The sequence below is a fragment of the Ictidomys tridecemlineatus genome, chromosome 5 (genome assembly GCF_052094955.1).
Source record: "Ictidomys tridecemlineatus isolate mIctTri1 chromosome 5, mIctTri1.hap1, whole genome shotgun sequence".
Taxonomy (NCBI): Eukaryota; Metazoa; Chordata; class Mammalia; order Rodentia; family Sciuridae; genus Ictidomys; species Ictidomys tridecemlineatus.
The window spans coordinates 113,153,671-113,172,393 of record NC_135481.1 but is presented as its reverse complement, the minus strand read 5'-3'; the positions used below and the strand labels follow the sequence as shown (position 1 = coordinate 113,172,393).

General features: G+C 43.4%; 1 protein-coding gene across 1 annotated transcript in view; it reads left to right on the top strand.

Annotated features, from left to right (window-relative positions):
- Positions 1-13,612, top strand: part of Btbd7 (BTB domain containing 7) — a 113,047-nt gene extending 99,435 nt beyond the window's left edge. The window contains exons 8-11 of the mRNA XM_021735839.3: positions 1,100-1,289; positions 4,406-4,584; positions 5,846-6,298; positions 7,922-13,612. Of these exons, the coding sequence (XP_021591514.1) occupies positions 1,100-1,289; positions 4,406-4,584; positions 5,846-6,298; positions 7,922-8,740 (1,641 nt within the window). The 3' untranslated portion in view covers positions 8,741-13,612. The remainder of the gene's footprint in view (positions 1-1,099; positions 1,290-4,405; positions 4,585-5,845; positions 6,299-7,921) is intronic.
- Positions 13,613-18,723: the final 5,111 nt, after the last annotated feature.

Genomic DNA, 18,723 nt, shown 5'->3' with positions numbered 1-18,723 from the left:
TTACATTGCCTTAAAATTTTATTTATTTTTATTTCCAGACTTCCTAGCTTTAAGATAAATGAAAGGAGTTTATGAGAACTCTGTTTTATTGACTAGGTTGATAATATTCTTCATATTAAATGGTTGACATTCTAAATAGATCTAAAACAGGAAGAAAGCAGAATGGTCAGATCTGGTCTTTGTGCTTGAAGTGCTCATGCAGCTGAGCCTTCACAGGCCACGTCTGGTGAGAAACTATACCAATCCCCCATTTCCTCTGCCCCAAGATGGGGTGGCTCAGCAGAAGGTCCTCTAGAATTGCCCTGTTCTCAGATGGCTGTGGAAGAAGGAATTCCCCCATTGGAAATGTTTATATAACACTTCATTTTTGCCGTTCTGTAGTTGGGTGAGATAGATGCATCTGAAACTACTTTAACAAAATTGGTCCCATTAATCAATCTTTACTATTTCATATTTTGAACATTTTTCAATGTGATACTTAGCACATGTATACATGTTCTTTTCATTATAATAATTTTGTGTATTATTTATTTTTGATTAATTTTGTATGCTTCCATCAGATTTCAAATACTTCTAATTAAAAATAAGCCTTTCCAATGATTATATCTATTCAAAAATTCTCCTGGGCTGGGGTTGTGCTCAGTGGTAGAGCTCTCGCCTAGCACGTGTGAGGCCCTGGTTCAATCCTCAGCACCACATAAAATAAAATAAAGATATTGTGTCCATCTACAACTAAAAAAAATAAAATAAAATAAAATTTTCCAGAAAGGGTCTTTAATTAAAGAGGAATGGGTATTTTCTTCTTCTACCACCTATTTCAGACTTTACATAAGTGAGAAAACAATTAATGAATCCCCCTTTTCTTTCATTTATTTATTTGTTTGTTTATTTTTGGTTGTGGATAGGCGCAATGTCTTTATTTATTTATTTTTATGTGGTGCTGAGGATCGAACCCAGTGCCTCCCATGTGCGAGGCAGGCGCTCTACCACTGAACTACAACCTCTGCCCCTTCTGTGATGGAGATGATAATCTTACTCCAACTGTGATTTAACACAAAGAATGGATTGACTGACTGTTCATCCTGAATTCTCATTTCAGTCAGTGCTAGATGAGATGATGGTGGAACAAACAGACCTTGTGCGTTTGCGAATGGTGAGAATGTCCAACGTGCCAGACACGCTTTACATGGTCAGTAATGCCATGCCACAGTGTTGCCACATGATCAGCCATCAGCAGATGAGCAGCAGCCAATCAAGCCCACCTTCTGTTGTAGCCAATGAAATTCCAGGTAAGGCAATGCCTTTGGTGAGGCATTTATATTGAAATGAATAATCTTATCCATTTTTTTGTAATTGCTGATGTTTGAACCCCTAAATGTATGCTAATTGTTTCCACATTTCAGTACCCTTTATGCATTTATTCTCCTAGTTTTGTTTTATATTTTATCTTAAGTTAATAAGTGTGTGTAGGTTTTTGCACACACACCCCTACCTTTGTGACAGCCTTTTGGAAACTTTCTTGTGTTTCTAGACATTGCCACATGTGCTCTATGCAGCAGAATTGCCCTTGTTTAGAGAAATTCAGTTTTTTCATCACTGCAGGGCAGTTTGCACATGTGGACTTAATATCTTTTTTTTTTTTTTTTTTTGAGAGAGAGAGTGAGAGAGGAGAGAGAGAGAGAATTTTTTTTAATATTTATTTTTTAGTTCTCGGCGGACACAACATCTTTGTTGGTATGTGGTGCTGAGGATCGAACCTGGGCCGCACGCATGCCAAGCGAGTGCGCTACCGCTTGAGCCACATCCCCAGCCCTGGACTTAATATCTTTGAATCTGCTTCTGTCTCCCAAAGATGTGATCACCATTATTTTCCTAGAGGTCCAGTTTGCCATGATCTCCTCTATAATGTTCCTCTATAATTTGTTTTGAGGTTTTTTTTGGGGGGGAACTGGGGGTCGAACCCAGGACTTTGCAAATGCTTTGCCACTGAGCTGCATCCCAGCCCCCCAAAACATCTGAATATTAATTACTTCATGTTGACTTTTAACAGTAGTCTCTAGTATCAGTTTCTAAGATAAAATAAACACTAGTAATCTGGTGGTCAGAAATTTGTAGCTCTTGCCAATTGCTTTTGCAAGATGCATAGTAAAAACCAGCAGCCAGACATGGTAGCACACGCCAATTACTTAGAGACTAAAGTGGGAAGATTACTTGAGCCCAGGAGTTTGAGACCAAGCCTGGGCAACCTATCAGAACCCTGTGTCAAAAATTAAATAAATAAAATCTGGCAAACAATGTGCAATGGAAATAGCACCATTCATTTCTGCGTCCATATACCTGTTTCAGTTAAGAAGAAATAAAAAGCATAATGGCAGAACTTCTCACTGAATACATACATTTTATTTCACAACTAGTGTTTTTCATCAATTGTTGCCTTAGTAGATTTGGCTATTGTATATTTGCCTAAGGCATACATTGGATAACAGTAATAAGATAAATATTTCTTCAATTGGGTTTTGTTGATTTTGAAGCTTTGGTAGTAGCACTGTTTTTCAGGCTTGAATTAATGCTATTGAATATCAGCATAATTTCATCCTAGAACTTAAATCAGAAAATCCCAAAGACACCCATAAGTAAGTATTCTCAAGAAAACAAGACTTGCCTGTGGCTTAGTTAACAAGGCATGCCCCATTTTAGTGTCACCCAGTTTCTCCCATCCTTGCCCATCGCACTCAAAAGACAAGGCTGTAGCTTGTTGGAGAGGACTTACAGGCTCACAGACTGGCTCTTTCACTTTGTGGGACTCTGGCATTCTGTGATTTCTTCCAAAACATCAATTTTCTCATCTATGAAATGAAGATAATGTTTCCTCCTAGTGTTGTGGGGATTTAATGAAGCTCCATGAATAATATGCTTAAGCATTTGCTTGGCAGAAAATTAGCATTCACCAAACTCTGGCTCTCCTTCCCCCAAAAAATAACGTTCAGTCAACACTGTGGTCAGTTCATATCACAAATGTTTACAGACTTCATTGCCTCTCTCCAACCTATGACCACGGCATAGCTCAGGTTCCTAACTGCTGTTCCTGCCTCTTCTCTTACTTCTGTCCTTTACCCCAGGGGTCAGCACACTTTTTCTGTAAAGGACCAGATAATAGATATTTCAGACTTTTTGAACTATGCAATCTCTATTACACCAACTAACTCCCAAATAACCACGGTGGTTTCTAAACAAATGGTAAGGCTGTGTGCCAATAAAACTTTACTTAGAAAAGCAGGTGGCAGGCGGCCAGTTTGCCTCCCCTGCTTCACATAACATCTGCCTGTACTCACCACGTCACAGCTCTCATTCTGTCATCCCCTGCACAAGCAGCTCCCTGCTATACACAGGATACAACTCATTCAGATCTACCCCACTCATATTTCCAGCCTCCTTTCTCAGTTCTTCCTACTTACCTGCTGACCCCAGACTCTGCCAGTGAGCCTCCTCCTTGTGTTTTGCTATTTTTCATTTGATACCATGTACATGCCTAGACTTCCTTGCTCAGAAAGCTTCACGCTGCTTTCTTTACATGCCTGATTTTCCATCATCTTCAAGGCTATGTTGGGGTTCCCCCTTGTCTAAGAAGCCTTTCCCACCTGCCTTCCATCTGGGCTGGGTGCCCGTTTTTTTCCAGTCTTCCAGTGTTCTTGTTTATTTTTCTCCATGAACTTTTCTGACCCTGTACTGTACTTATGGACAGAGATCACATCTTTCCTTCTGTGCACCCCAATACCAATCCTTGGTGCATAGTCAGCTTTTTTTTTTTTAATATTTATTTTTCAGTTCTCAGCGGACACAACATCTTTGTTGGTATGTGGTGCTCAGGATCGAACCCGGGCCGCACGCATGCCAGGCGAGCGCGCTACCGCTTGAGCCACATCCCCAGCCCCCATAGTCAGCATTTAAACAACTGTTTGAATACAAGAACAACTTTCTTTATTTTATTTATTTATTTATTTATAATTTTTGCTTAGGATCAAACCCAGGGCCTTGTACATGCAAGGCAAGCACTTTACTACTCAACTACATCCCCAACCCTAAGAATGAATATATATTTTTAAATCATGAAATATCCTAAGAGTCAGAGTACATGCAAGTAAAATCTTATTTGAGCTGTAGACTAAAATAATACAATTCTGGAGCTGTTTGATATGACCAAGAGCCTTCTGGGCACTATGAAATTTAAAATCTTGAAAAATTTCTATTTTTCAAATATAAATTACTGTGTTGCCAAGAAATTAAAATACTACTTAAGAAATTTATGAAAAGATTCTGATACCAAACATTTGCATTTTCCTTTGTGCTCACTGGGCAGTCTTTCGTGTAGCTCAGGAATTTTGCCTACATGCTGTCTTTCTCCTAGTTCCTCGTCTCTTCATTATGAAAGATATGGTCAGACGCCTGCAGGAACTACGGCACACCGAGCAGGTGCAGAGAGCTTATGCACTGAACTGTGGGGAGGGTGCCACCGTCAGCTATGAAATTCAGATTCGAGTACTGAGAGAGTTTGGTCTTGCAGATGCTGCTGCAGAGCTCTTGCAGGTAAGACATGGCATTGAACTGTTGAAAGGAGGGAGCCTTGATCATCAGTCAGGTGGTATATGAGACATCCCAAGGAGTGCCCCACTGCTGCTTTTTCTTCATACGTGCCCTTTCACTGCCTCTGATGTCTTCGACAGGCTGCAGGTTTCTCCTCATGAGAAGCAGCATGGTGGAGTGGGCTGAGCACAGAGCTGGCTCTGCTCCTTACTAACTGGTTAACTTGGGTGAGTTATTTAACCAGTGAGCATCAGTTCCTTACCCATAAAATGGATTATTGTGAAGATAGAAGGTGCTGTGTGTCAAACACTGTGTATACATAACAAGCATCCAAATGGTGACTGCTACAAAGTTCCATCCCAACAGAGATGGCAAAGGAAGTAGGAAATTCTGAACCTCATTGCTTGCTCTCTGGTCACCAGATTTCAGGTTAGGCCTACTATCAGATGCCCACTGACCTTTCTTCCATATGAAAAGTTGTGCATGAAGGTTCAAATGCAAGCATGAGAATCATGGAATGAGTGCTTTTTTTTTTTCAACCTAGTAGGAAACAAATTCATTTCTAGTAATTATTAAGCATAAGAACAATAGCATTGGTTTTGTAGTTAAGATAGGATTTGTGGCATAGTTTTATCAGAGCCTTACATAAAATTTGATTTGATCTGGTCAAGTGGGGCACTTTCTTGCCACTGAATCTAAACTCCATTAACCCTGTCCCTTTCAAAAGGAAAATGTGGCAGCCACCCATTTTTTAGGTTCTTAATTTTTATTTTTTGCTGTAGTTTCCATCCCTAGAGTACATAGTCTGGTTTTTTACTTGTTTCTCTTCCCTTTGCCATCCTAAATTGTCTTAATTTGATATCTTAAATTGTATAAAAATCATTGTTCTCTTGCAATGGTTTGAAGTCTTAATCCAGCTTGGTTGTGTATAATGAGCAAGGAATGGTTATTTTGAAGTTATTTCACATAGAACATATACAGATGTTGTGTCAGAGTTTCTAGGAAGCTCCTCAGTTGTATTCCTTTTCTTCCTCTGATTTAATGTTAACTTTTTTTCTTAGCAAAATCATTTCAGTTAGGTTTTATTACTTGTTTTTACTTTATCACATATTGCTACAAGAGATGTCTGACTTGCTTGCTGGAATTTTACCTTTTACTTAATGTGGTCTTCTTAGCTTCTTAGGAATTTTACTTAACTCTCTCATCTTGTACAATTCCATGTGTGAAATCTCTTTTTTTTTTTTTTTTTTTTTTTTTAATCTAGAATCCTCACAAGTTCTTTCCTGATGAACGTTTTGGGGATGAAAGTCCACTCTTGACAATGAGACAGCCTGGGAGATGTCGTGTTAACAGTACCCCTACTGCAGAAACCATGTTTACAGACCTGGACTCTTTTGTGGCCTTCCATCCACCTTTGCCCCCTCCACCCCCTCCATACCACCCCCCAGCCACCCCAATCCATAACCAACTCAAAGCAGGTTGGAAGCAAAGACCTCCCAGTCAGCACCCTTCACGTTCCTTTTCTTATCCCTGTAATCATTCGTTGTTTCACTCCAGAACAGCTCCTAAAGCTGTTCCTCCCCCAGTTTATCTGCCAGGTGTTAAAGCAGCACCACCTGACTGTACCAACCCCACAGGACTGGGGAGGCAGACAGTTGCTGCTGCTGCTGCTGCAGCTGCTGCCGCCTCTGCTGCAGTAGCATCCGAGAAACAAATGGTAAGTCAGCACTTAAGTCACCTGCCCCAAATCAAAAGTCTGTGGGATATTAGGAGCTGTTCCCCTGGCTCCAAGAACCCCACAGGACTCAGCAGTGCCCAAAAGTGTTATTGGCAGGCTGAAAGCATGCACTCGATTGTCATGGGGAAGAAGAGAAGAATGCTAGTATCAGCAAATGGGAAAGGACAGGAGCAGAGAGACTAGAGGTGTGTGTAGTAGGAACAAAGGCAGTGTTCTTGTCTGTAAGTCCATCTGCCAATAGCAGGAGGAGAGCAGTGATAGGTGGATCTGCATGCATCCTAATGTTCTGTTCAAGCCCGTGTTTGGAATCTTCCTGACTTCTGTCCTATAGGATCTGTTATTCTACCAAATGCTCTGGTGGAACAAGAAGGAAAAATTACTTAGAGCTAAGTGTACCACCAGGACCAGTGTGACAAAGCCTCCCCATTCAGAAAACAGTCAGAAAGTGAGTCTCCCCAGCTCAGCCCTCAGACCCTGCCTGACTCAGAGCCTCAGGAGCCAGGGCAACGAGTAGAGAGGCTCCATGTCAGACACGGATCTTCACCTGGTTTGCACTGCAGAAGAGATTGGACTTATGTTTTATGTAACACATTTGAGAAAAACAATAGTGCTTTTTAAGTCTTCCTACTTTGTCACATGCTGTCAGCAGAATTCAATAGAGAAAAGGAAAGATCTGTTATTTCAGGGAGGCTTCCTTAAAATAGAGCTCACCAGAAGTGATGGACTGCTATACACCTTGGGTCGAATTATGACTCTTCCCAGCCTTCCTGTCCCTCTCTACCTTGTTCTCCCTGCTCCCCCCAATTCCCCAAAATAAGGGATCGGTAGTATTTGATAAACCACATGCCCATTCTGTTGGTCTGGCCCTATAATTACAAAATTCAACTATTTTGTATCTTAAATACAATTCCTCCAAAGGAATGTTTTGGTTTTGTTTTTATTTTTTTTCTTTTGGAACTGGGAATTGAACCCAGGGTTGCTTAACCACTGGGGCACATCCCTAGCCTTTTTTGTTTTTTATTTTGAGACAGGGTATTGAAAAGTTGCTTAGGGCCTCACTAAGTTGCTGAAGCTAACATCAAACTTGCAATCTCCCTGCCTCAGCCTCCCCAAGTTTCTGGGATTACAGGTGTATACCACCACACCCAGCCTCTAAAGGAAAATTGTTAGTACATTCATTGTACTCTTTATTATAATAAAAAATTGGAAATAACCTAAATGTCTGTTCATAGGAGACTGGTTTATGATTTATCAGTACAATGGAATGTATTTTTAAATGATGATATCTGAGAAAAATTAATGGTAGAACTATCACTAAATAATATATTAATTATATATGCACTAAAACTATATATGCAATAAATTTTGTGAAAATGTATGCAGAGAAAAAAGGGGAGAGAAATACTTCACTATGTTAGCAATGATTATCTCTGTATGGAACATTAGGAGTTTTTTTCCTGCCTTTATAATTTTCTGTATCTAAGTATGCATTATAACATTTATAATCAGGAAACCAAATCAACAAAATCAGTGAACATTGATGGGCCTTTTTTTTTTTTTTTTTTTTTTTTTTACACCTTCTCTGCTTTGTCTCTATCTCAGTGTACCCAACCTGTGCTGAATGATCTAATGCCAGATATCGCCATGGGAGTATCCACACTGTCACTCAAGGACAGGAGACTTCCAGAACTTGCTGTAGACACAGAAGTGAGCCAGCCAGTTTCTGAAGCAGGACCGGGGCCTCCCCAGCATCTCTCGTGTGTTCCACAGAGGCATACACACACTTCTCGAAAAAAACACACACTAGAGCAAAAAACAGATGCTAGAGAAAATCAGCAGGAATACCCGGATTTCTATGACTTCTCAAATGCTGCTTGCAGACCTTCTACTCCTGCTCCTGGCAGACGCGCCCCTTCCCCTTCGCAAGGTGGATATTTTGGTCCTGATTTGTACAGCCACAATAAGGCATCACCAAATGGCTTAAAGTCAGCCTACCTACCTACTCAGACCCCTCCTAAAACCCAGGAAGAAGCCAGGAGAGAATATCCACTTTCCCCTGATGGGCATTCACACAGGCAGAAGAGTGAGTCCATACGCCTGGATGTCGTGGAGCAGCCTCCCCAGCGATCAGACTTCCCTTTGGCAGCCCCAGAAAATGCTGGCAATGGTCCAGCCCACATCAGGGGACGAACTGCAGTAGAAACCGACTTGACTTTTGGGCTGACTTCTAACAGGCCTTCTTCACAGTCTGCATGTAGCTCTGAGGCTCCAGAAGAGCGATCCACCAGAAGGCTGGCAGACAGTGAGTCCCTGAGCCATGGAGCTCAGAGAAGCACAGAGCTAGAAAGAGAAGATTCCATAAGCAGAGGAAGGAGGTCACCCAGCAAGCCAGACTTCCTCTACAAAAAGTCTGCCCTCTGAGAGCAACCTCCAAGTCGCCTGTGCCTGAGATGTGAAACATCCATTCTACTCCGTAACCCGACAACTCACTGACCAGTTTATCAGTGCCAGCTCAGTTCCACATTATTTTATTTTCAGTTTTGTGTGTATATGTTTATTACACATGGCATGCTAGGAGGGTTATTTTGAATGCTGCATCTGTCTGTTTTATGTTGGAACAATTATGTGAAGAAGCATTTTGAACAGAAGGCAAGCTGGCACTTTTTTTCCCTCTCTTTACAAATGATGGAATTTTTTTGCACTTGTACATTTATTTTATCTGTATTGATTTTATATCAGTATGTTAAACTTTATTGCCACATTTAAAGGACTGTATTTTCATACTTTTTTGCATTTTACCTTTCATCTACCAGTTTTCATGTGCATTGTATTGCACACTAAGATGTATTTTCTTATGAAATAGTTCTGTTTATTTTTAATTATAGAAATTCCAAAGAACAGCACATCAAAATGCTCCTCTCTTTTAAACAGTTGTTTGAGTTCAAAAATCTTCCTGCTCAGTCTCTATAGATCTAATGTCATTCTTCTTTAATAAGTCTTGGGAGCTAGTCTTTATTCCCACTGTGAGGGTCCTGAAGTCTTTGGGTGTAGTAGAAGCAGGAAGGAGAATAGCCCATGGTGCCCAGCCCAAAGCTGTCACTTTACTCACAGTGTGGACACTGTCAGGGTCCCTGTAGACCCTGGTGGTACAGGTTAAAGTATTGCTCCCTGGATGTGGATCTGAGAAGATCAGATTCCTTGGAATTGGAAAGCAGGGGAGAGAGGAAAGTCAGCTAAAGGGCACAGCAAAGGGATTTCAGGATTCCTGGCCCTGCGGGACTTTCTGTCTGAGCTGGGGAAGTGACTGCCTGCTGCCTTCAGTTGTCTTGCTTTCTATGGGAAACAAAGGGCTTCAGTCTTATGGATGTAATGTGGTGTTTGTAAGCATATGTTTTTTTTTTAAATATTTCTCAAAGTATGTCTGAACTTTGGTGTCCTATAAAAAACTTGTATAATGCATAATGCTTTGTCACCAAAAAGAAAAAAAAATTGTTAAACACTACATGTCCTACTTGAACTCCACTGGGGATGCTGGTTTAGCATTTACTGAACCACTGAGCACATGAGGTCTCTCTGATCCTCTCCCTTGGAAGGGCAATGTGTGAGCTAAGGACTGTTTTGTTTTGTTTCTTACTCTTCAATGTAAATATATTAGTATTTGAGTTTAAATCACTTCATTATTTAACATTCACTTTGTATTTTTACAAACACAGCCGTAGCACTTAGAAGAAAAGAGACTTCCTGAACATTCTCTCAAAGGATATTCAGGAACCTCTTTTCTATGTATGTATGTGTATGTGTGTGTGTGTGTGTGTGTGTGTATATATATACACACATACATATATATATATATATTATATATATATATAAAATAAAACTATGAATCACACTCACTATAAAACTATGCAGGGCTGGGGAGCCTTCACAAGCTACCATATAAATGAATTACATGCACTTTGAAGTGACTAGGTTTCTATTGGGTGTCAGCAACTCTAATTTCTCCTGAAACAGTAGTTTCTCTTCTGGTCTTTTCCTACTTTACCCTGTGGATATACACTCAGGAATAATTTGACATTTTTTAAATTCCTAACAATAGATAATCTCAAATTTGGGAAGTATGTCTGTATCTTCTGTGAGCTGCTGCCGCCCATTCTGCTGCCTGGCCGGTTAGCTGCTGCTGGTGCATTCAGTTGTCGACCCTGGTGATGTTGCATACTGAGCTCCCAGCCTCCAGTGGTCACATGCATCTGCTGTAAAGTCTGCTCGCAGAGCCTGTAAGACTCCTCTTTTAAAGATAGAAAAACACAGGACTCTCACTTTTAAGTCTTATAATAGATGCTGGTGTCCTCTGAAGCCCAGTCTCAGTCTGTCTTCAGAAGCAAATGTTAATTCCATCATTCTTCAGTATGTGTTTATAATACACAAGTTGACATGAATTAATCTGAGAGCTTTAGATTTCTGTTCTGCATTAGACTGGACTGGACTGGTTCTGCAGAGGAGAATGAGTAGACCTAATTTGAATGAGGAAGAAATCTCATCTCTGACCTATTTTGTTTCCCCAATATGTTAGAGAGACCAGGGTTATTGGTTTTTCTGAAAATTCATTAAATAGTCTTTAAACATAATTATAAAAACTAGTGGCCACTATTCATAGTATTACTTAATTTTAGATGTTGCTTTTAATAATTTAGCTTACCTGGCTAAACTATGTATAGAGGGGAATCTTGCTTTAATCTGTGGGATTATGGACTGATATGACTTGCAGAAGATGAACAGATGTGGTTTTGTGTGCATTAGGCTAGTGTTGGTGGACTCTTAATGGATCTCGTGAAGTATAATTAATAGAGTAGGTCGATAGCTCTGTGCCTCTGGCTTTTGAACTCATCTATTCAATCATTTCTAATGCCAAACTAAGACAAATGTAAAGTGTGAGTAAGATTGCTCTTTTAAAAAAAGTATATATAATATAAAATTTAAATACATAAATTGGCATTTTACTTGATATAGAAATTTCATGCGAACCAAATCACAAAAATACCAGATCTCCTTTTGAGGCCCTGGACAATCTGGCCATTTGGACAATCACTGCTCCCAGTGCCCACTGTGTGTTGAGGTTAGCAAACTATCGTGTAGATGCTAGTGCAAAGGAGAAGAGTAAGATTAAAAGATGCTGTTGGTCCTTTTCTTGTATAATCATCTTAGTTTTATGATTTTGAAAAATAATTTTACTAAGTTGCCCATGGCCCCTAAAGAGAAAAATAGCAGCATGAAGAACAAAAACCATTGGAACATGACTTCTCTACTACACGGACCACACCCATTCTCATGCCCCATCAGCTGGGCACATGTCCCTAGACCTGAGCTAGCTTGGCTTTTCAATAACCCATTAGGCTTTAAGGATTTTTAGTGAGTTCTTTTTACTTTTGTCTGCCCCCCACCCACCCCCCTGCTTTAGTATTGGGGATTGAACCCAAGGGCGCTTAACCACTGAGCCACATCCCCAGCCCTTTTATTTTTTATTTTGAGACAGGTTCTTGCTAAGTTGTTTTGGGCCTCTCTAAGTTGCTAAAGTTGGCCTTGAACTTGCAATCCTCCTGCCTCAGCCTCCCAGGTCACGGGGATTATAAGGCGTGCGCCACTGTACCCAGCTAGTGAGTTCTCTTGTTTATTTTTTTTTTTTTTTTTTTTTTTTTTTTTTTTTTTTTTTTTTTTTTTTTTTTTTTTTTTTTTTTTTTTTTTTTTTTTTTAAAGAGAGAGTGAGAGAGACAGAGAGAGAGAGAGAGAGAGAGAGAATTTTAACATTTATTTATTTTTTCTTAGTTCTTGGCGGACACAACATCTTTGTTGGTATGTGGTGCTGCTGAGGATCGAACCCGGGCCGCACGCATGCTAGGCGAGCGCGCTACCGCTTGAGCCACATCCCCAGCCCCCTTGTTTATTTTTTTTGTAGAACTACCTATGAAACTTGACCTAGTCTTGTTTTGGCTTTCTCAATCTCTTGGGGGTTTTTTTTGTTGTTGTCTGTTTGTTTGTTTGTTCAACTTCTAGCAATGGGCACAATCCTTGTAATTTGAATGAAGCTCATGCTGCAGAATGTAATGGAGAAACAGCAAACGCAGCAGAGCCCTGGGGCTTGGTGCTGACCTCTGGTGACATTCTCTGTAGTTGAAAGGTCAGCGTTCCCCAGTCACTACCCAGCAAGATTTATATTTTCATAATGGTGAATTTACCTTTTAGGGAAAAATGGAACACTTGTAAAATTGTCGTCTTGCAATCCTAAGGATTTGTGTTTTTATCCTAGGACTGAATTAAAAGGGAAATGCCTCTTTGACTTTTGCTTCTCTGCAGTCACTATTAAAGCCGCAGTGATGGGTGCTCTTCCCAGGTCTGCAGTGGTTCACTTTGTCTACTATGTGATTCACTTCCAAACCTCATTACAGGTATTCTTACTAAAGCGTTGCCATGCACACCACTAGAAGGTGTCTTGCTGTTCTCTCCATGAACACCTTGTATGAACCGTGCTTCATGGAGTGTTGTCTTTGTGCCTATCAGTTGCGATAGCTGTTGTCATTGTCTGGCAGTCTTTTGGTTTTTTTTCCCTCTAGAGAATCCTCTGACTGTGTTTCAGTCTTTCATATTCTGAATATTATAATGCTGTGGCCATTTCTACAGAAAGGTTACTTGCAAGTGCGTGTCTTGACAATAACCTCTTGTGTTTGTGTGTTTACGGGGGTTCTAAGATCCCATAAGCGCTGGAAGCTTCCTCGGGTGTACCTGCACGTGACTGTGTGCCTGGGTCACCTGGGCAGAACCCTGCTCTGAGATGGGGTGGCTGAATGCTGAAGTTCCTGGGCTCCACTTGCTGTGTATGTACCACACCTGTACTTGGGGACGGGAGACCTTCTACGCCACTGCATTTCTCGTGGTTGTGCTGTTACTGGTATAAAGTCAAGTGCCTTCAATGCTCAAGGCTCAGAAATTTTTCTTAAACTGATTTCATGTCCTATGCAAGTGTTTTCTACAACCTGCATAACCAGTACTTTGTAAAACTTGTTTACGCTTCAACTGTACATAGTGTTTTTTAAAGAAATATATAGTATTTTTATTTAGGTACCTCCAAACTTGAATTCGTCTGTGTGAAACATTGTAAAACGATACATTTCTCTTTTGAGTACCATTGCAGTTGTACAGAGGTTTTCACTGGTTCTATTTTTCTACTGTTACTGATAAAGCATGTAACACTGACTTTATCCTACATATAGTTGGCATTTCAAATAAATGGCTTGTATAGAACCTGCTGCGTTGGATACAGTCTGTTTTAGTGGTGGGGCAGACACACATGCGTTACAGACAGGGTGGTTCCCTTCAAGGGTGGAATTGGGAGGGATTCTACAATGATCTTCTGTTTCTGGGATTTCAGCCGTGCAGAGACATTTGTTATTTTTATGGTTTTCTTGGAAATCTCACATTTTATTCTGAATCATCAAGTTCATTGTTATTATTTCACTGGGACGTTTGTGAGGATTTCATTTTACAAATTTGAACAGAAAGTTACTTGGGCAGGGGTCTCCAGAGGAAGTTTAGCTTTAGCCTTTAACCATGTGCCCTGGGCATCTGGAACATGTGGTGGTCAGTCAGTAGTGAGACAAGACAGATCTGCTGTGCAGGGGGCCTCCGAGCATCGAGACTTGGCTGAGATACTAAGCCACCTTTCTCTTTTAAACTCGGGCTCCTTAGTATTTTTCAATTGAAATGGGAAATGGAATTATGATCTGGAGTCTAGGGTTCTGGAAAAAAATGTAAACTGGAAAAGATTTCTAATTTCCACTTTTAAAAGTTGCTATAAAATAGCTCATTTTAAAATGTTCTAATGATTTTATTGACAAGCACTACCCAAGCATTTTCACCCTTCATGCCTTGCCAGGCAGTTCTCTATATTTTGTTCCATTGTAGGGTTAACTGGAGTAGCATGGTAAAATCAGGTTTGTGTGGATGAGTTTCTTAGAAACCTGAAAAAGGATTGGGGATGTGGCTCAGTGTCAGAGTGCTTGCTGGGTTCAATGCCTAGCATCAAAAAAATAATAAAAAATAAAAAGTGAATTAACCTTCATTTCTGTACTTAGGATTATCCTGAGAAACAAGGATAATGGCATTTCCCCACTCACCTGGGCCTCACCTGTCCTCAGGACACAAGGAGATCCTTCTTGAGACCACAGTTCCCATGGTCAGGAGTGTATAGCAGCAGGCGAAACAGACAGGAGACTTTTTCAACTGGCTGGAAATGAATTTTGTCCTAAAAACAACACAGCACAGGGCGGTATCATGGCTGGAGGGAAAGAGTAGCTTGAAGTGGCCCAGGAATGGGTGGACGGAGGGAGAAAGGCTGCAGCCAGAGCCAAGCACTGATGTTCTTTTTCTTTAAACCTTTGATGAAGTAGGTATTGAAAGAGAAGTGACCACAACACTCAGAGAAACCAAGAGATCTTTATTGCAGCAGTGCAACAGAGGAGAATAGAGAGAGCGCAAGAAAGAGAAAGCAAGAGAGAAAAGGGCCCGGCAGGAGGGAGTTTTATAGCCCAAATCTAACGAGGTCTCTGGGTCTGTAAGCTGCCTTGTTGGCACAAGGGGGTCAGGTGCTTGGCCTTGAGCAGGGGTTTGAGTGTTCAGCCTTGAGCGGGGGCTTGGGCGTTTGGGCTTGAAGCAGACAGAGGGTTTGAGAGGCCAGGTCATCCTGCAGCTAACTTTGTTTGGCATGCCCTGCAGACAGCTTACTCAGCCTGTCCTGCACCTAACAGGTATCATTACAATTAATACTCCATGAATCAAGTACTCTTACTTGTGCCATTTTACAAAATAGAAAAACCAAAGCTCCAAGGTCCTAGGTACCTCATCCCAGCAAGGAAGTCGGCAAGGCTTGGCTCACCCAGCCTTCTGAGCTCTAGGCACCTGAGCCCCGCACACCACAGGTCTGGTGGAGCTGGGCCAAGCAGGGTGTCCATTTGCTCATGATACGCCTCACCTGGTCCCCACATACCATGTGAGACCGAGACAGAACTGAACAAGACAGTCACCATCCCACCCTTAGCATTTCAGGGTTTCTGGGGAGAAGAGACTTGGGAGAATAATGGAGAGAAGGCTGGGGTTTGACAGGCCCAGGGGCAGGCCGACTTCAGGTGTGGCCATTCAGACCCAGATGAGCAGCAGCCAGGGTCGGGTGGGGGCTGGAGGGCTGAGCCCAGATAGACTTCAGGGCCCAGCTGGACTACGTGGTGGACCGGCTGAGGGGTTTCGGGTTGGCCCTGATGGCACCGTGGCAGCTACGACATGATTTTCAGCAGGGCATCGTCAATCAGATTTGCTTCTTCTAAGTGACTGGCCAAATTGAAGAGAAACAGGAGTGGATTCAGGAAGCCCAGGAGCCAACCAGGGTGAAGCTGCAAATAGCCAACAAAGAGGGCCAACTTGGACCAGGCAGGGTGCCATGCCTCACAGCATGGTGACTGGGGAAGGGTGGAGGAGGCCATCTAGGGGAAGATGAACTGAACGTGGACTGCGTCCACTTGTCAGCGATTGCTAGGCATCTGGCTATGGAATGGCAATTGGGTGTGAGCTGGCATCCAGAGGAGGGGGGCCACATACATGGGTGACAAGTAACCTTGGGAGTCCATACTGTGAGGACAGGGCGGTTGAAAGGAGGGCTCTAATGAACTTGGAAGAACTCCACCCTTCCCAGGTCCACGAGAGGGAGGTGTGGCCCAGGCAGCCTGATGGCAGAAAGAGCCAGCAGTGGTGGCCGGAAGGCAAGCAGGGACTATAAGCAAAAGGGACATGAGTGCATGCATATGCTCCTGTGTGTGGATAAGAGGAAAGGGAGATATTACAATAAAGTGTGTGTGTGTGTGTGTGTGTGTGTGTGTGAACAATTTTGCATTTTGGGCTGGGGACACTTTCAACTGTACTTTTTGAACTGTTTCAATTTTTTGTGCTGAGGATGGAACCCAGGGTCAGGCTTGCTGAGCACATGCTGTACTACTGAACTAAACCCCCAGCCCCGGTTCAGTTTTCAAATGATGTCTGTGTATTACCTTTTCAAGTTGAATGTCAGAGACAAAGGATCAATTTCTCTCCTTCCCAGAAGTGAACTATGGCTTCTGCTCAGAGGTTTGAAAGACCAGGCCCTGGAAGGCTTTGGTCTGCTCCACAGGCACAGGGAATGGGATGCTGAGAGTGGAGTGGTGGCGGGCTGGGCAGAGAAGCCGTGAGGCAGGCGGAAACTGGAATGGGAGGAAGGGCAGGTGGCCTGTGTAGACCACCAGCTTAGGGTGGAGAGGAGGAACCTTTGACAGCAGTCGATGGGAAGCTGGGTGGTATCATTAGGCCCCACCCCACACCTGCTGGTCCCCACAGGCCTGTCGTGGAGGACTGCCACACACTAGGGCTTTCCCTACCAGAAGACTCCTGAGGTCAGCTCAGCCCCATCTGCTCTCAGGGACTCTCTTTAGTTCCCACCTGAAGCCACTTTGTGAGTTGAGAAGTCATTCAGCAACAGCTTCCAGTTTGTTTTAGAAGCCTCTGGGGAACATTTGTCAGGTCTAGTCATAGTTTCCAGAATCTACCATCCCCTACCCACAAAAGCAAAGAATTGAGATGATTGGTCCTTTGTAGGGTTTGGGTCCCTCCCTGTCTTTTTTTCTTATACTTTTAGTTGTAGATGGACCTAATATCTTTATTTCATTTTTATGTGGTGCTGAGGATTGAACCCAGTGCCTCACACGTGCGAGGCAGGCGCGCCACCACTGAGCCCCAGCCCCAGCCCTCCTGTCCATTTCTTGATCACGCTGCCCAGATGGTCAGTAGCATGCAGGGCCACTGGTCACTCTTGCAGGCCCTGTTAAAGCCCCAAGGTCCTCCCAGCACCTTCCCTCCCGGTCTCGCTTCTTTGTGTTGCTGGGTTCACGGGGTGGGCAGGAAGGATGGGAATGAGCCGCGTGTTCTGCCCTCCCTGTCAAGTCCAGCCTTGCTCCAAAGAGGGCTTTATACATGACACTGATGATGTCATTGGGCTTTTTCATGGGGCTCAACTCTCTTGCCTTCTCTTGGACCCCCACCTCTTACCCATGGACTCCTGTTTGTGTACCAGTTCCTCAAATGCCAGCCCCGTGCCTTCCCGCTGCCTGAAGAGTAAGACATCTGTCCTTTTGTGAGGCCTGGCTGGTGGTCTGAGCCCCATCTTGGAAAGCTTCAGATCTGGGGCCATCGTGACATCTCTAAGGGGAAGCTACATCCACAGAGTCCCGTGTCCAAGTGTGCCTGCAACCACTGCTGGACTGTGGCAGGGCCTGGCAAGACACATCAGAGGCCAGGAAACTTCCTAGGAGGAAGGACCTATTGGGAGGGGACCATCAGGACGCCCACAGGGTGCTACCTTTACTACTAGGGGCCACAGCACTGGGGCAAGGATCCCAACCCTCAGCCCTCTCAGACCTAAGATGGAGATGACATGGTTCTCTGGCTGGGCGCTGATTCCGGACTTCACGTCCTGAGCTACAGGTCTTATTCCAGTTCTCGGGAAGAAGGGCCTCACAGGGCTGCTTTAGGCTCTGTGGCACCTGTTGACATTTGTGCTCTCCTCCTGGCATCCCTCACCTTCAACCCATGCACCCACAGAGAGCCTCCCCTTCTGGAATCTTCTACTGGATACACCATAAATGCCTCCCCACCCTCCATGACTGAGCTAAAAGCAAATGTTCTTCCCCTTCCTCTGTGTTCTGGCAGATGTACCCAAATTGCTGAGGGTGGCTTGGGTAGTCCAGGTGACCCTGAAAGGACTGAGTGGCCCATGTCACCGCCCCTGGGTTGACGGGGGCTGAGGGCTCTGCCTCGTGCTACTCCTGCCCTGCCCTGGCCTCCCAGCTCCAGCTCAGTGCTCCCTAACTCAAAGGAGGTAAGCTTCAGGCACAGACTGCCTCCAACTTTTGGGCCTCAGACTAATGCAATGACCAATGTAATGTCGCCTACATCTCCTGCCTGCTTCTGCTCATCCCCCCTCTGTCCACCCTCTGACAGCTGTCACTCTTAGGAATCAGCTCCTAGACCAACACCCTCCCCTGTCCCTCCCTCCTCATCCCCCCACACACTGCTGCCCACAGCTGTCTAAGCATCCCGTTGTCCCCATCCCCACTCCCCCCCTCTGCCCACCACACACACCTAGCTCTGGCCAAGGTCACCAGCTAATGACCTTCAGGTTGTTGAACTCAGTGGACATAGTTCACAGACCCCTGCCCACCCTCGTTTTCCTCCCTCAGGCCCTCCTGCCTCTCCATGCTGCACCCATCCTGGCTCCTGTGTTAGATCAGGAAGGAGCCAGGACGAGGCAGATTGTGAGCTCAGCCGAGAACCAGGTG